The following is a 14,157-nucleotide window of genomic DNA, read 5'->3' as shown; positions in this document are numbered from 1 at the left end:
GGGACAAACCTGGCGAGCGTTTGCCCATAGTCGCCCGCCGCCTGGTATCTCTTGGCGTGTATGCAGTCTGTCGGGGCTTCAAAGCTTCAGCTTAAATTGCCTCTACGTTGCGATTTTTAAAGCTTTTGAGGACGGGCGGCCGCTCCCAAGGTGCTCTGACTGAGGCTGCTAGCAAGCAGACTTTGGAGCCGATTTGCCGCTCGCTCTTGTCTGGACAAGTCGCTAACGTCATCCAACGCGCGTGCTGCAGCGCGTTATCGGTTGTGTGAGTTGTGACTCCGAATGGCAAGACCAGGTTTGTGAGTGTCAATCTCATCACTCATCAGTCGTCAATCGCGGCCATGGCGGTCGACGACCCTCTCTCGCCTTCGTGAACAGACATGCTATGCTCCGGAAGCCTTGGCCATCGCTACATCGAGCCGATGGCGGATTATGGCTATGTGTGGGGACGCGGGACGCGGTATTTTGCTTCCGGAGTCCGCTGTGCAGGCTACGAGTCTAAAGGAGTGGTCGCGCTAAGGATAGAGACCATGTGCAGCAAGCGGCAGTCGTACAAGGCGGAAGCAATCTCGGTAATGTGCACGCAGAAGAGTCACGAATACATTACCCGTCGCAGAGCGGATCCTGGCGGAGTGTGTCAGTCATGCTCTGCAAAACCGCGAGGGGGTCCTTCCAAGTGGTTGCTGCTGATGAGTCTCGGGTGAGCACAGCAGCCCTGCATCACGGCGGTCGTTTACGTTCATAATGCAGAATTGGGATGTAGCTCAGCAAGTCTTAGCCAATCTTGAAAATCACGAGTGTAGCTTTGACGTACACACGATGGGAGGAAGCGCGACGATGTGAGTGGTGAATGTAAATGCATTGCAGAAGTCAAGGGGTAGCGCTTGTGTATGTCTCATCGGGCATGAGACGCACGAGCGTCGCGGCGTCCACGTAAACCGTACCGATTATTATCGAGATATGCGAAATGATGACCACCGTCATGATGGTAGCGTCAGTGCGCATCATCTCGGCCCTCTGCGAGCAGTCTTCGAGTGTCACGAATCACAAGGCAGGTCTGCAGACGTGTCTCACACATCGTGTACCCCGGCCGACCTATCAATCTGCCTACGTGCCACGATGGCGTCGATTGACGATGATGACAAGAAATAGGTTGACGAGACACGGGCGATGGGAGGGACGTTACTCCCCACACGAATAGCTGCGCGGACAGTGCATTAGCGAACAAGATGCGGAATACAACTTGTTACGATAGCGTTCACTATAAAGCGTGTGTGTGCATATGCACGGTAGTGAGCGCTAGGAGCGCAGCCAGAGGCTCGCGATACTAGTCAAGACTATACCGGCACTGTAGTACGTCGCATAGAGCGGCGGAGTCGAGAAGGGCCAGGGCGGTCGACCGAGGGGTTCGGCACGGCTCCTACACTTCGCGCGCAATCTTGAATGACCTTCATTTCAAACCCTGCATTCAACGAGCACCGTCAAAGTCGGCCTCGCTCGATCGCGACGCTCGACGATCGATGCCCGACCATGCATGCGTGCATGTGTGCATGCCACCATGCACGCAGGCCCCGTCACCGTGAGGTCCTGACCGCTCGCCATTGTCGAGTGTCAGTTGTGAGTCGCGAGTGGTCCTGCGCCCGGCTCAAGCTAATCTGGCTTTAGCGCGTCTCTCTCCCTGCAAGCAAACAAGGTCAAACGAAAGCTAGGAGCGAGTCTCGGGAGGCGCCATTCAATGGCGCCATTCGTGAGCCTAGCCTGTGTCGACCCTGGCGATACACTCTCATCAGACTCACACTCCCAATAGCACCATTTCTGTCCATCCGAGGTACCTTTGATCCCATCATTCTACTCGAGTCAGACATTGTCCAGCGGGTCCGTCTAGCTGCTCGTCACTCCAGCAAAACACTCCTCCTTTGCCTCCGTCTGCTGGATCGCGCGCACTCGGAGCCCGCCTGCACGCGTCCGGCCTTTCCCCTCATGGCGTGCCGACCTACGCATCCACCCGCGCCTCAGACTCCTCGTAATCAGTGAGCGAATTGAGCGAATTTGACCCCATCGTCGCAGTCTGTCGAGGACCGTCGCTCGGAAGCTGGCCTCTGCGACAAGCAGCGTCGCATCCCTGCGAGAACAAGAGAACTTGCACGCCTTGGCGGCAGGAGCAGGCATCAGCCTGCAAGCTCTATCGTCATGGCCGCTGCTGCTGCTGCAATGATGCAGCCTCTCCAGCTGGATTCATACACTCCAGCGAAGGGAGCGTGCGCTCCACCGTCAATGACAGACTCTCAGTCGCCCGACGTTGCGCTCAAATCAGGTCGGACCTCCCGTGTCTCCACACCCAACACACCTCTCGCGGCCAGAAGGTCGTCGCTGTCACGCACGCGAACAGAGGAGCAAATGGCAGGGCCTTCAGACTATGGTCGATCGCCCCGTCGACAGTCGACGAGGCTTGCTGAGACTCGGAAGGTTCAAAAGACGACGGCGAGCAAGCCCAACACTCATTCCGCCGATTCTAGCCTGGACTCGCACGAGCAATGGCGACGGGTTGCGGACAATTCCATCACGCCGGTGCGACCCTCACGTAGCCATTTACGCCCTTCGTCTCCTACGCAGCATCCTTCGCACGTCGACTCTGCCTCACAGCCTTACTCGAACTTGCTTGCGGCGTCCTTGAGCACACCGGAGCTTCACCTGTCCTCAGATCCACTTCTAGATGAAGGACTTCGCGTCATTCAGACGCCCTCCGACGCGTTCCAGGGCTTCGCGTGGCCTGCAGCCACCACAGGCGCCAAACGTCCGCTCGATGCACTCGACGGTGTTCCACCGCAAACGGCTGCCAGAATGCTGAATGGCCCTTTGCCCAGCATTGGCTCAGTAGTTGACAGTCAATTGAGCCCTCGTGAGCGCAAACACAGCACTGCTACGGTGCGGAAGGAGCCACATGCCGGTACGCAGAGCTCGTTGCATGGTAGTTGTAGCTCCTCGGCCACGGTGCAAGCCTCGCCCCACCCGGATGAGTTTGGTTCCAGAAGCAACACGGCGGCGAACTCTCCTCAAACCACTCCATCGCGTCGTGAGGAGAAGCGACGCTCTAGCGCAGGCCTTCAAGAGCCATCTTTCCGACACCCACGGACCTGGTTCAACCGGCCACGGAGGTGGAGCACAGCGTCGAAGACATCGACGGACATCAACAGTCCCACTACGTCACCTGCGCCCTCGCCAGTGATTGCGTCGACCAGCTCGGAAGGGTTTCCGATCCTTGGAAAGTATTCGCCATCATCTCATCTCTCTACAGATGCCGAATCAAGCTCGATGCTCTCGACGCGACGAAGCAGTACTGTGGAAGCTCTGGAGTTGGTGCGGGGTGCAAGAGCTTTCCTCGTTGGTGAGCTAGGCCGGCTCTCGACTGATGCTATGGGTGAAGACCGCGAAAGAATAGCAAGCCTTGCATGGTACGCTAGGCAGCAAGAGGCGGAAGCCGACGGAGTCGCGATCGACTCGACTCAAGAGATGCGCGAGTTTTGCGTCAGCATTTCGGATGGAGTTGTTCTTTGTCTGGTTGCAAATATGCTGCGGCCGGGCGCTGTCGACTTCATCGACCGAAGGCCTCTGGAGTGGGTCAAGTCGGACAATATTTCACGATTTCTACGCGCAGCACGAGATGTGTTCGGCCTTCGCTCGAAGGATCTGTTTCACCCATTGGACCTCACGGACGGAACGATCGAAGGCTTGCAACGCGCTGCCGAGACCATCCTCGAAGTGCAGCGCAGATGCCAGGCAACGTCCAATCGCGTTGATGAGCCTGGCGCGTCTGCGGCCATGCGTGCGTCAAGCTCGTCCGGTCGGACGGCCGATGTTGTAACCCCACCCTTGACACCAGACGGCTCTGTGGATGACAGGGAGTCTGTCAGCATCGGCAGGAATTCGGCAGTGCCATTTCCCCATGCGATCGATGGCTCGCCTCATGGCTCGCCTTCGAAGCGCAGCTCAGGCATCCGGAACGGCGCGTATCTCGGTACTCCACTGTCCGTACAGCAGCAGCGGGAAGAGGCTGAGCGCATTCTTGTGTCTGCATCTGCGACCAAAGTCCCGTTGACGAAGGAGTTGCAGGCGCAAGGCCGACGCCGACGTTCCAGCGACAGATCTCAATCACTTCTCTCGGCATCGCGTCCTGCAAAGGGGCCTTCGATCACATTTGCTGAGTCAGTCAGTATGCGCGGGCCTGACGAAGACTCACGCATGCCATACAGGGACCGCAAGCTCAGCGAGTCAGCGATCAGTCTGACGGGTGTGATGGAGGAAGAATCGGAAGAGGTCCTTTGCACGCCAGTGGTGCAGCAAGGCCCTGTCATGGGCTCGACTGCTGCCTCGACCATCAATCACCTGGAAGAGCCTAGCGACTACTCTCGCGAGGGTCCGTCGAGTCCCAGAATCGGCGCCACGAGTATCGCGTCGTATGGCTCTTCGCCCCTAGCACGGGCCGAATCCCAGCGCCGAATCAGTCAAGAATTGTCCTTTGGTGGTAACGGTAGTCCCGGCCGACCACTGAGATCATCTTCTGAATTCGATGAATTCAAATTTCCCACCACAGGCAGTCCACTTCGCCAGACGCCAGTCCGCCGCCACAGCGCCCGTGCATTTGCAGGACCATCGTCGCTAAATCCGTCTCGAGACTCGCCGAATTTTGAGCTGGCGGATGGCGCAGGAGCGCCGAGCTCTGCTACAAACGGCACCGGCGTGCCAAGCAGAGTGCCATTCCCTCGAGCGCATTCGGCCAACGAGTCGCCGAGCGTGAAGAGAGTTGGCAGGCATCTCTCGCTGAATACCGGCATCGCCGGATACGACTCTTCTGCGGCTTCTCAGAGCGGATATGCTCCAACATCGCCAAAGCTTGGTGCAAGGCCAAATTATCGGCACATGCGGTACTCTTCCGACCTGCAAGTTCCGAGAAGTGCTGTCCCTCTCGGTCAGCAGGATCTCATCAGCGATCGAAGTCCCACGCTTACAGCGGCGCCGCTATCTGCGCAGCCATCCCGGAGCCGTTACGACTCCGAAATGGGCTCCATGTACAGCAACACGGTGGCCAGCTACAGCACAGAAGATGCCTTATCGATGCCAGGAATTGGATCGCGACTGAGCCGTGAGGCGTCCGTCGCGCCTGCTGCGAAGCACAAGCTCGTAGTCACCGAAGCTGGCAAGCCTAATGTGTCTTATGTGAGCAAAAAACCTATGCATTTCATGCGGTTCTTTGACAGCTGACTGATCATATACTTTGACTTGCAGCAACTTGGCAACTGCATAGGCAGGGGTCAATTTGGATCTGTCTATCGCGCTCTCAACCTCAACTCTGGTCAAATGATGGCTGTGAAGCGTATCAAGCTCGCCGGCAAGACCGAAGACGAGGTGATGCAGCTCATGAACGAGGTGGACCTGCTCAAGAGCTTGGCGCATCCTTCCGTCGTCAAGTACGAAGGCCTCGTGCGCGGAGACGATGTCGTTTCCATCATCTTGGAGTATGTTGAGAACGGGTCGCTGCTGCACACGCTCAAGGCTTTTGGCAACTTTCCGGAAAAGCTGGTTGCAAGCTACGTCGTCAAGATACTCGAAGGCCTCAACTATCTGCACGAGATGAAGGTCGTGCATTGCGACTTGAAAGCTGCCAACATCTTGACCACCAAAAATGGCAACGTCAAGCTATCCGACTTTGGCGTCTCCTTGAATCTCAAAGCCGTGGAAGCGATCAAGAACGTCAAGAACGACGCCATTGGCACGCCAAATTGGATGGCACCTGAAGTGATCGAATTGAAAGGCGCTTCGACGTCCGCTGACATTTGGTCACTCGGGTGCACGATCATAGAGCTACTGACTGGCAAACCCCCTTACGGGGATATGCTAGCCATGTCTGCCATGTGGCGCATCGTCGAGGATGACTGCCCTCCGCTTCCAGCAGACATTTCACCGCCGCTGCGCGATTTCTTGCTGCTCTGCTTCAACAAGGATCCATCCAAACGACCAAGCGCAGAGATGCTTTTCGACCATACTTGGTTACAGCAGACCTGGAATGGACACAAGGAGCTCAGGCCGCAGGACAGCGTACCTTTCTTGCGTCGCATTTCTGCTGATTTCCGCAAAGTCGACATCAAAAGTCTGCATGCCGCTATCAGCGCCGTCTCGGAAGCTAACGAGCCTGCTGCGCCTGCACCTACAGCCTCGTTGTGCGCAACGCCGCTGCTGACAGAAGTTGGCAGGTCCACGTCATCACCGCCTCCTGCTACTCAGTCAAGGCCTGACCTGCTCGCGACTCGCGCATACTCGGTGCCGGATGGCTGGTCTGCATCCAACCCTGGCGTCGTCTCCCCAGTCGCGCAGCCTGCTACCTCGGTCGAGTTTCCGATCCTCGCAGACTTGGAAGCAGCCATTCGCAGAGGCAGCCAAGGATCCGTCGACATGTTGCGCTCACCTAGCATTGCTGCAGCGAGCCCTCTGGGAGTACCTCGCTTGCCAGGAGCTGCAGATCCATCGGTGCTCGATCTCAATGCGTATCAAGACTGGCCAGCGAGCGAGCCCGCCAAGCCGCACGCATTTGTTAAGAGCACGTTCAGCAAAGCTGTACAATGCCGCATCTGTCGAGATCCTGTCAAGAAGCACGCAGTCCTGTGCGAAGAGTGTGGTCTCATTTGCCACGCCAGCTGTGCTCGTCATGCACCCCACGCTTGCAACCTTCGAGCACAGCTGCTCATGTTTGCTGGACGCGATTCGCAAGATTTGGCCCGAGGCATCTCGCCCGCACCTTCGTTTGGTGCTCCGCGAACACTCTCGCCCGCACCTTCCACTGCAACTGGCGGTCAGTCGCCAGCCTTTGGCCCCGCATTCCGCGTGCCTTTTGCAAACAAAATGAAGCGCAACAGCAAGGGCGCAACAGAAGCGCTGGCATCGCCTGCGATGAATTCCTCCGCGACCGGGTGCGGCGATGCTAGTCCCGCCTCGAACAACGCAGCATCGCCACCAGCAGCAGAAGCGCGAAAGAGGCGCATCTCACTGCTCCCCAGCATGGGACTGGGAAAGGCACGTTCGCCCTCGCCTGCCTCTAAAGCTTTCCCTGCTGTTGTGCAGGGTGACGCAGCATCTGTTCCTCGGTCCTTTTCGAGTGCAACGAGCGGCAATGCGAAAGGTCGATCTGCTTCGGTCGTCAACTTTGGCAGCATGAGCGGAGCTAGCAGCATATCGAGCGGATCGCAAGCCATGGTACAAACGCCCTCTGCGGGCTCCAACGCTGCCAATGGGCCTTCCGTCCAGCGTTACTCTTCTCACCAAGGCGCTCCTTCTGCGGGACATCGCGCCTCGCGAGGTCATCGCGTGACTCACTCTGCAGCGGTCAGCACTCCTCACCTCAACAGCTTGGTATCGTCGAACTCTCGGCAGGGCGAGGGCGACGCCGATGTAAGACTTCGTCAGCGGGTGGGCTCCTTTACCGGCGGGAATCGCCTTGCTTCCTTTGGCTCCAAGATGAGCGGCCACAGCGGCGAAGGCACCATCATCGACCACGAAGCACCGAGTGCCGATGGACGTCGTCCGCGGCGTATCAGCATGAAGCCGACCGACGACAAATGTGTCGTGGCGTAGCGTAGATCGCTGGCCAAATGTTGGTGTCGCATCTCGCATCTCTTTCCTTATTTTTCACCTGGCCCCCCTACTGCCATCCTCTTTGATCCATCCATCCCTCGCCGCATCACTAGCCACCTTTTTATACCTTGCAATGCTTCGTCTCTGCTACTCTCCTCCTGTCCGCACCCATTTCGGCGATTTCGGCAACGCATCGATACACGTGATATTACGACTGCAATGAATGGCTTTCCAACGTCCTGACGTGTGCGGAATACTTCTAGATGGCGCCAGTGCGAGCGAGCCCTTGAGTGGTCCTCTCGGCGCTACCGGTAGGTACAGCTATAGCTGCCTGGTCCGCCTTTCGCGTTTGCGTTTCACGTTTACTTTTCGTGCGGCTCCGGTGCGCAATGTCAAGGTCGAGACGTCGTCAGGATCTGCGAGCGTGAGCGAATTGCGGGGGTCGAGAAGAACAGAAGTCAAAGACCACGCACGGCTCACGTCCGCATCAGGAGGAGCTATCTATCATGTAGCTGCATGTAGCTGCAAGCAAGCAGCAAGCGTTCGCGCAGAGATGGTCATGAGGGAGCATCGAGCAGATAACGCTCCGCGCGCACGCCAGAACGCTGTCAACGGCGGCGGTATAGTTAGTTACACTTCTGCGCCATCACGCGGGCGGCTACTCGACGCGCGCAAGCTTTCTTTCGATCACTTCTGCACTTTCTTCCATCCATTCCGCAACCTTTCTCTCGATCACTTCTGAACTTTCTTCCATCCATTCCACAACCTTTTCTTCCACCAACTCTGAACAATCTTGCTTATATTCCCATCCATTCAGGATCTCTGAACAGTCTTGCTTATATTCCCATCCATTCAGGATCCATTCAGGACCTCCAAAGGAGCATCAAAACATCAAAAAAGTTGACCACTGCAGGGGTCGAACCTGCGACCTCCTGATGACGACTTTCTGTCTCATGCTCGTACAAGCCCAAGAACCAAATCGTAGTCAGACGCGCTACCATTGCGCCAAGCGGCCTCGGATTATGTAGTTCTATCATTTCATTGCCGTGTATGAACCCTTCCCTGCAAAATGTTTTCGAACGAATCCTTCTTTTTCGGATTGCCAGCGCGCGTGGACAAAGGATGATGATGGATTCAGTCGCGCGTGGGTGCCGCCTGCGCGATTCACGTGATGGGCTGCGTACGCGCAACGCACGCGCGTCGTGGTTCATTCACATTTTGACGAGAGATGCTAATCAAATTCACGATTGTTGGCGCCGTTCGTTCGTGCGCGGGCGCGTGCACGACAAGATTCGGCTCATCACTTGAACAATCACATTTGTTGCTTCGATCCCAACAGCTGGATCACAAATCTCGATCGAGCCTCGATCGCACCACGAATGCGAATGAGCACCGCGGTCAACGCGCGACATGATGGACGAAAGCGAGGCTGCTGCTGCGCGCGCGCGTCTCGCACCTTTTGGCTCTGCTCGATTGTGAATACCACCCATCCGACTTGATGGATGCTATGCGAGCATCCACTGCCCGGAGTTCACGATCTAATTCGCATCCACTGCGCGACATTCACGATTTCACTCGCATCCACTGCCCGACATTCACGATTTCACTCGCATCCACTGCGCGAGATTCACGATTCACTCGCATCCACTGCGCGAGATTCACGATTCACTCGCATCCACTGCGCGAGATTCACGATTCCTACTCTACGATGCTGGTAGCTCCTTAGCTGTCACGCATGCCGTTACTGACACTCGCGCAGAGTGACACCTTCACCGAGTAGCGCGCAGAGTGACACCTCATCGAGTAGCGCGCAGGGTGACACCTTCACCCAGTAGCGCGCACCTTCCCACAGCCGTCACCAGTCCCCGCGACCGTACTCGTGCCTGCATCGTTCCGCCCCCGCCCTTCACGTCGCCATGATGCGAGTCTCGGATCACTACGCTGTCATCGTCGTGGATGGCAAACCTGTCAAGGAATCCAACGTGAGGATCAACTTCCAACCCGCCACCAACACGTTCGTCGCTACTTGCGAAATACCTTACACGCACGGTGCCAACTTTGCCATCCACTACTACTACAAGCACACGGATCGCTGCTACACGGCCACTGCAATGGTCGATGGTCAATTCGCCGCGTCGATGATTCGCGACCCTGCGCTGATGCCCAAGGACAAACCTTTGAAGCACGAGGGCTTCATCACTACTCGAGGTGTACGCCTCTTTCGCTGGGCTCGCATGGCGCGCAGAGAGGGTACGTAAGGCGGTGATTCCTCGGACCCCCACCCTTTACTGACACCCAGCACTACGGCTCGCTTCTCAGACGGCGACGAAACCAGCCAAGCAAAAGAGCTACCGCCAGATGCTAGCACCATCGCTCTCATCCTGAGCCCGATCACAGGCTACACCTCTAGCAAACGGCGCCCTCGCGTCAATGCAGAACCCCTTTCCGCCAGCGGCATGAAACCTGCAGAGAAATCCATCAAGCCAGCGCTCGTGTCTGCTGACCAAATCGTTCCACACAAGGCTCAACAGAATTTTGTGGACATCAAGCCGGACTCTTCGCGCCCAAAAGTCATGATGAAGTGGCAATACCTGCTCGAAGACCTCATCATAGAAAGACGAGGCCAGGACGGCTTGACTGCTGACACCGGCGATGAGCGCACTGAAAACGGAAGCGAGACTGAGCCTCGTACGCAGGTGAGTACCACGATGAGTGCGCAGCGTGATCTCGGACAGCATCTGAGCGCACGCGTGTTGGTGTCGCAGCAAAAGTCTCGCCAGGAGCAGATCGAAGAGGTGAGTAGGTGCAAAGATGTGCGCGGTTTTCGCGACGGGTGCAAAGATTTGCTTGCACGCTTTTCGCGACACTGACCTCGATATTCTGCTCCCACAGGAAAAGCAAAACCTGCAAGCACAGCTTGCCGCTCTCAAACAAGAAAGCCAGGGCTTGGGAGGATCGCGCGAACATGTCAAGCGCGAAAGTGCTGGAGCGTCCACCAGCGACCCCACTAAGCGTCCTAGAAAGGAGTACGTCGATCTCACCAAGGACGACGACTAAGAAGATCGTCCAAGCTCTCGCAAAGTGATGATCCCTCAGCAAACCGCAATTCAGTCTCCACGCTACGACGAATCACACATCCACCAAGAGTACGCTGAATCAGCGGCAATCATGTCGTACAACTCCAAGATACTCGCGCCGGTCATCCCAATGTCCACTTTGAAAGCCATACACGAGCGTTTGAGCATGCCAGCAGTGATTCGTATGTGCTAGGTCCACCCGGACCTGACGAGCGAGTCGGCGCCAGCCAAGAAGCGCGCATCCGCGCGCTTGGAGCCATCTACGCACCGCTCTACCTAAGTTTCTCGCTCTTCTCTACTCTAGCATCTCTCCCGTAGACAAAGCGCCCAGCTGCGCACAAGATAAGCGGCACAATGAATGCTATTCCGATCTAGTTACGCTTGACAAGTACAGTCTCTCCCTCCTCCGCATCGTCTTCTTGTGCTGCGTGCGATTGTTCGTGCCCGCGCTGATCCGCTCTCGCGGTCTGCTCTGCCGCTTGTGTGCTCGCAGCAGCCAAAGCATGCTGCAGGTCCTTTTCATCCAACAAGCTCTCTGGATCCGTTCTGACCTCTGCATCTCCCGCCTCTGCGTTCTCGTCCTCTCGAGGTTCAGCGCTTTCAGCCAGGGGGTGTCGGATACCGGAAAAAGCGGATGTCGAAGCACCTTCGCCATTGGATGGCAAGTCGAGCAGATGGCCCATCCTCTCCACCTTTGTCCGCAAGTACCTTTCCAACTCTGGACCTCGAGTGATGCTCGCTCCCAACATCGTAGCTCCGCTCCTCCTGAGCACGTGGTCCACGTACTCTTCCTCCAGTCCATCGTCGCTTTCTTCATCCCACTCGCTCTCCCTGCTCGAATCCGAATGAGAAAAGTCCGCATTCACACGCGGAGAGCCCTTGCTGCTCTCCATCGGTGCTTGTGAAAGCACGCTCGAATCCATCGGCACAGCACTAGCCTTCTTCTTCAAGGTCTTGCTTCTCGTCGAATGTTCTCTGCGCCTAGCTGCTCTTCTACGCCGATGCTTGGCTCCGATCTCTTGTCTCCAAGCACGAGGTACCATGGCCACCCTTTCAGACACCCGAACACCCTCTCTTTCCAGAGCTTCCATCTTATCTGGATTATTCGTCAGCAGCCGGCAATCTTCAACACCCAGGTCGCGCAGAATGGCAGCTGCAATGTCGTACTTCCTCGCATCGGGCAAGTGCCCTAACAGCACATTGGCGGATACAGTATCGTGGCCCATATCTTGCAAATTGTACGCCATAAGCTTGTCAAGGAGACCTATACCTCTGCCTTCTTGGCGCAGATACACGATCACCCCTCGAGCTGGTCTATTTGCCGTACCTGTAGCATGGATGAGTCGAATCGCTTCGTCGAGTTGCTCTCCGCAATCGCAACGTTGAGAGCCAATCGTCTCGCCCGTGTAGCATTCGCTGTGTATGCGCACGAGTGGAGCCGTCTCATCTTCGGTGCGGGCAGCTACCGCGTCCGCACGTCTTCCTAGCCTAGCGTCCCGACCCACACTAGCCTGCTGAAAAGAAGGACCCAGTCTACCAACATAGGCTCCTCTCACAATCCTTTCCATCTCCGTCTCTTCGGAGCTCCACATCTCGTCGAGCGTAGCGCTGCGAAGGTGTCGAGATGAAGCAGCCGCATCTTCTCCCGTCGGCCCATCAGCAATGTGAGCCATCGTCTCTTCCGAATTCTGAGCGGGATCAATCACGAGCGCGAGGTGCTCCTTGCCATCGTGATTGTTGCGGTAGAGATGGCAAAAAGCTTCGCCGTGCGGGGTTGGGATCCGGGTGCGAGCATAGCATCGCACGTGCAGAGGAGGGGGTCTGACGATGGAAGACAAGCCCGCCAGCGACATCGGGGTGGACTGGCCGACCGGCATGCCTAGCTGCGGACCTGCGGACGGCAGGCTGCCCAAATGGAGAGGTGTGGACGGAGCGGACGAGATGAGCTGTTGGCGAGAGTGCAGAGCCTCTGATAGCTGCGCCGCTGCTTTGCTTGGCTGGGAAGTGCTCGCCATTGGAGCAGCTGGCGATGGCCGAACATCCGGATCATCAGTGAGAGCTTTTGAGCTCTGGGCATGAAGGGACTGAGCCTCTGCTAAAGCTGGAGGCCGATCGCCACGCGCCGGCTGCAATGAGGGTGAATTGGCAGTGGCGCTCTGCTTTGCAGCTTTTGCAGAGGCATCCGCTTCTAATCGTAATCGTTGGCTTCGAGGTGCTTGCCTCGATGCGTAGTAGGCCTGCTCTTCATCCGTCACAGCCGGCACGAGCGAGGTGCTACTGACCAGCTCTGCGATCTCGCTCTCAGCTCGCAATGCATCCGCTTCCAAATTCTCGAGCGCTTCGTCGTTCAGGTCGCAGTTCGCATAGCTCCCGCTGACCGAAGCTGTTCGTTGCTTGCTTCGACCTGTCGAGGAGTCGGATGTTGATGCCAATTCGGAGGATGGCGCATTTTGCAATCTTTCTTTGCGCTGCGAGACTGACATCTGTTTACTCTGTCTAGGCGCTCCATAAGAATGGTGGAAATGGTGCCTGGTGACGTGAGGTCCGCTGCTCAGAGAAGCAGCGAGAATGATAGGATCTATTGGCGGACGTCTCAGAGCTGCCAGAGTGGCCAGTGGACGTTTGTCATTCGCCAAGGGAGCATTTTGAAAAGATGGCGATCCAAAGGCGGGCTGATGGCGAGACACGGGAGCTTGACCGGGGGCGGGAAGCGTGGAGAGCATATCGAGCAGAGCGCGATCGCTTGAAGTAGCAGGGGAAGAGGAGTGGAAGGAGGCGGGGTTTGAGCTTGGCCTCGAGCTGGAAAGGTGCTGAGGTTGCGCAGTGTAGAAAGTCATGGCGATGATCCTATCCTTTATACTCAGCGCTCAAATATAGCACAGACGATTTCCAGGACAGCGCGGCGCTGAATGGGACCTCAGCTTCGCCCTATCGCCCGCGGAGACTTGTATGAAATGTAGTACAGACCTGGAGAGTGGTGGGTAAGGACAGGATGCGCGGACACGCAGCATGGTCCAGAACGGAGATGACGATGGACCCCGCTACCGCGCTCATGTCGGACTTGGCGATGTATAGTTCGCGCGGTGATCGCATCTTCTGCACCGTAATCGTCCACTGTGCATCGTGCCGGCTCCTAAAAGCCGAGTTCGTTTAGCACGCGCTTCCTAAGCGGGTTCGAGCTACAACAAGGCCAAACAAACGCTATCAGCGCAGGAGCGGGGCTCTCGCGCGCATGCATGGGCCGATCAGCCGGTTCGGTGAAAGCGTCACCACCGTCAGTCAGACGCGAAAGGCCACGTGGTTTAGGTGGCGCGGGCGCGGCTTTGCGCCGTTGCCTGGTTCACGACGCTCATGGATTCAGACAGCCCTGATGACAGACTCCTCCGTGTGATGTGAGTTGTGATGCGATACCCTTGAAGAGATTTCGGGTTGTGAGCACCTCTACGATCCTAAGGAC

The 14,157-nt window shown here is 57.0% G+C and overlaps 4 protein-coding genes and 1 non-coding gene across 5 annotated transcripts; 2 read left to right on the top strand and 3 right to left on the bottom strand.

The window, feature by feature from the left end:
- The first annotated feature begins 1,730 nt into the window (after positions 1-1,730).
- IE81DRAFT_309303 (hypothetical protein) lies at positions 1,731-7,859 on the top strand. Its single transcript, XM_025512395.1, has 2 exons — positions 1,731-5,214; positions 5,284-7,859. Exons 1-2 carry the CDS (start codon positions 2,191-2,193, stop codon positions 7,621-7,623), a joined length of 5,364 nt encoding a protein of 1,787 aa, XP_025372326.1. The 5' UTR covers positions 1,731-2,190; the 3' UTR covers positions 7,624-7,859.
- Positions 7,860-8,524: 665 nt separating this feature from the next.
- On the bottom strand, positions 8,525-8,638 carry IE81DRAFT_t4. The gene has a single exon. It is a non-coding gene; the product is annotated as a tRNA-Arg (tRNA).
- Positions 8,639-9,342: 704 nt separating this feature from the next.
- On the top strand, positions 9,343-9,926 carry IE81DRAFT_206705 (hypothetical protein). The gene has a single exon (XM_025510939.1). The coding sequence runs from the start codon at positions 9,540-9,542 to the stop codon at positions 9,879-9,881; it is 342 nt and encodes a 113-aa protein (XP_025372325.1). The 5' UTR covers positions 9,343-9,539; the 3' UTR covers positions 9,882-9,926.
- On the bottom strand, positions 9,927-10,419 carry IE81DRAFT_206704 (hypothetical protein). Its single transcript, XM_025510938.1, has one exon. It carries the CDS (start codon positions 10,359-10,361, stop codon positions 9,972-9,974), a length of 390 nt encoding a protein of 129 aa, XP_025372324.1. The 5' UTR covers positions 10,362-10,419; the 3' UTR covers positions 9,927-9,971.
- A 626-nt stretch (positions 10,420-11,045) lies between these two features.
- IE81DRAFT_320333 (hypothetical protein) lies at positions 11,046-13,786 on the bottom strand. Its single transcript, XM_025512994.1, has one exon. It carries the CDS (start codon positions 13,535-13,537, stop codon positions 11,072-11,074), a length of 2,466 nt encoding a protein of 821 aa, XP_025372323.1. The 5' UTR covers positions 13,538-13,786; the 3' UTR covers positions 11,046-11,071.
- Positions 13,787-14,157: the final 371 nt, after the last annotated feature.

This window comes from Ceraceosorus guamensis (genome assembly GCF_003144195.1).
Source record: "Ceraceosorus guamensis strain MCA 4658 unplaced genomic scaffold IE81scaffold_6, whole genome shotgun sequence".
Lineage (NCBI taxonomy): Eukaryota > Fungi > Basidiomycota > Exobasidiomycetes > Ceraceosorales > Ceraceosoraceae > Ceraceosorus > Ceraceosorus guamensis.
The sequence above is the reverse complement of the archived record's forward strand: the minus strand, read 5'-3'. Positions and strand labels throughout refer to the sequence as shown.

What these genes read in the sequence shown, in the direction of transcription:
- IE81DRAFT_309303 (XM_025512395.1), top strand. Translation starts at nt 2,191, where the DNA reads ATGGCCGCTGCTGCTGCTGCAATGATGCAGCCTCTCCAGCTGGATTCA. An exon ending in GCAAGCCTAATGTGTCTTAT is followed by an intron (nt 5,215 to 5,283) that starts GTGAGCAAAAAA and finishes TTTGACTTGCAG; the next exon opens with CAACTTGGCAACTGCATAGG.
- IE81DRAFT_206705 (XM_025510939.1), top strand. Translation starts at nt 9,540, where the DNA reads ATGATGCGAGTCTCGGATCACTACGCTGTCATCGTCGTGGATGGCAAA.
- IE81DRAFT_206704 (XM_025510938.1), bottom strand. Translation starts at nt 10,361, where the DNA reads ATGCTGTCCGAGATCACGCTGCGCACTCATCGTGGTACTCACCTGCGT.
- IE81DRAFT_320333 (XM_025512994.1), bottom strand. Translation starts at nt 13,537, where the DNA reads ATGACTTTCTACACTGCGCAACCTCAGCACCTTTCCAGCTCGAGGCCA.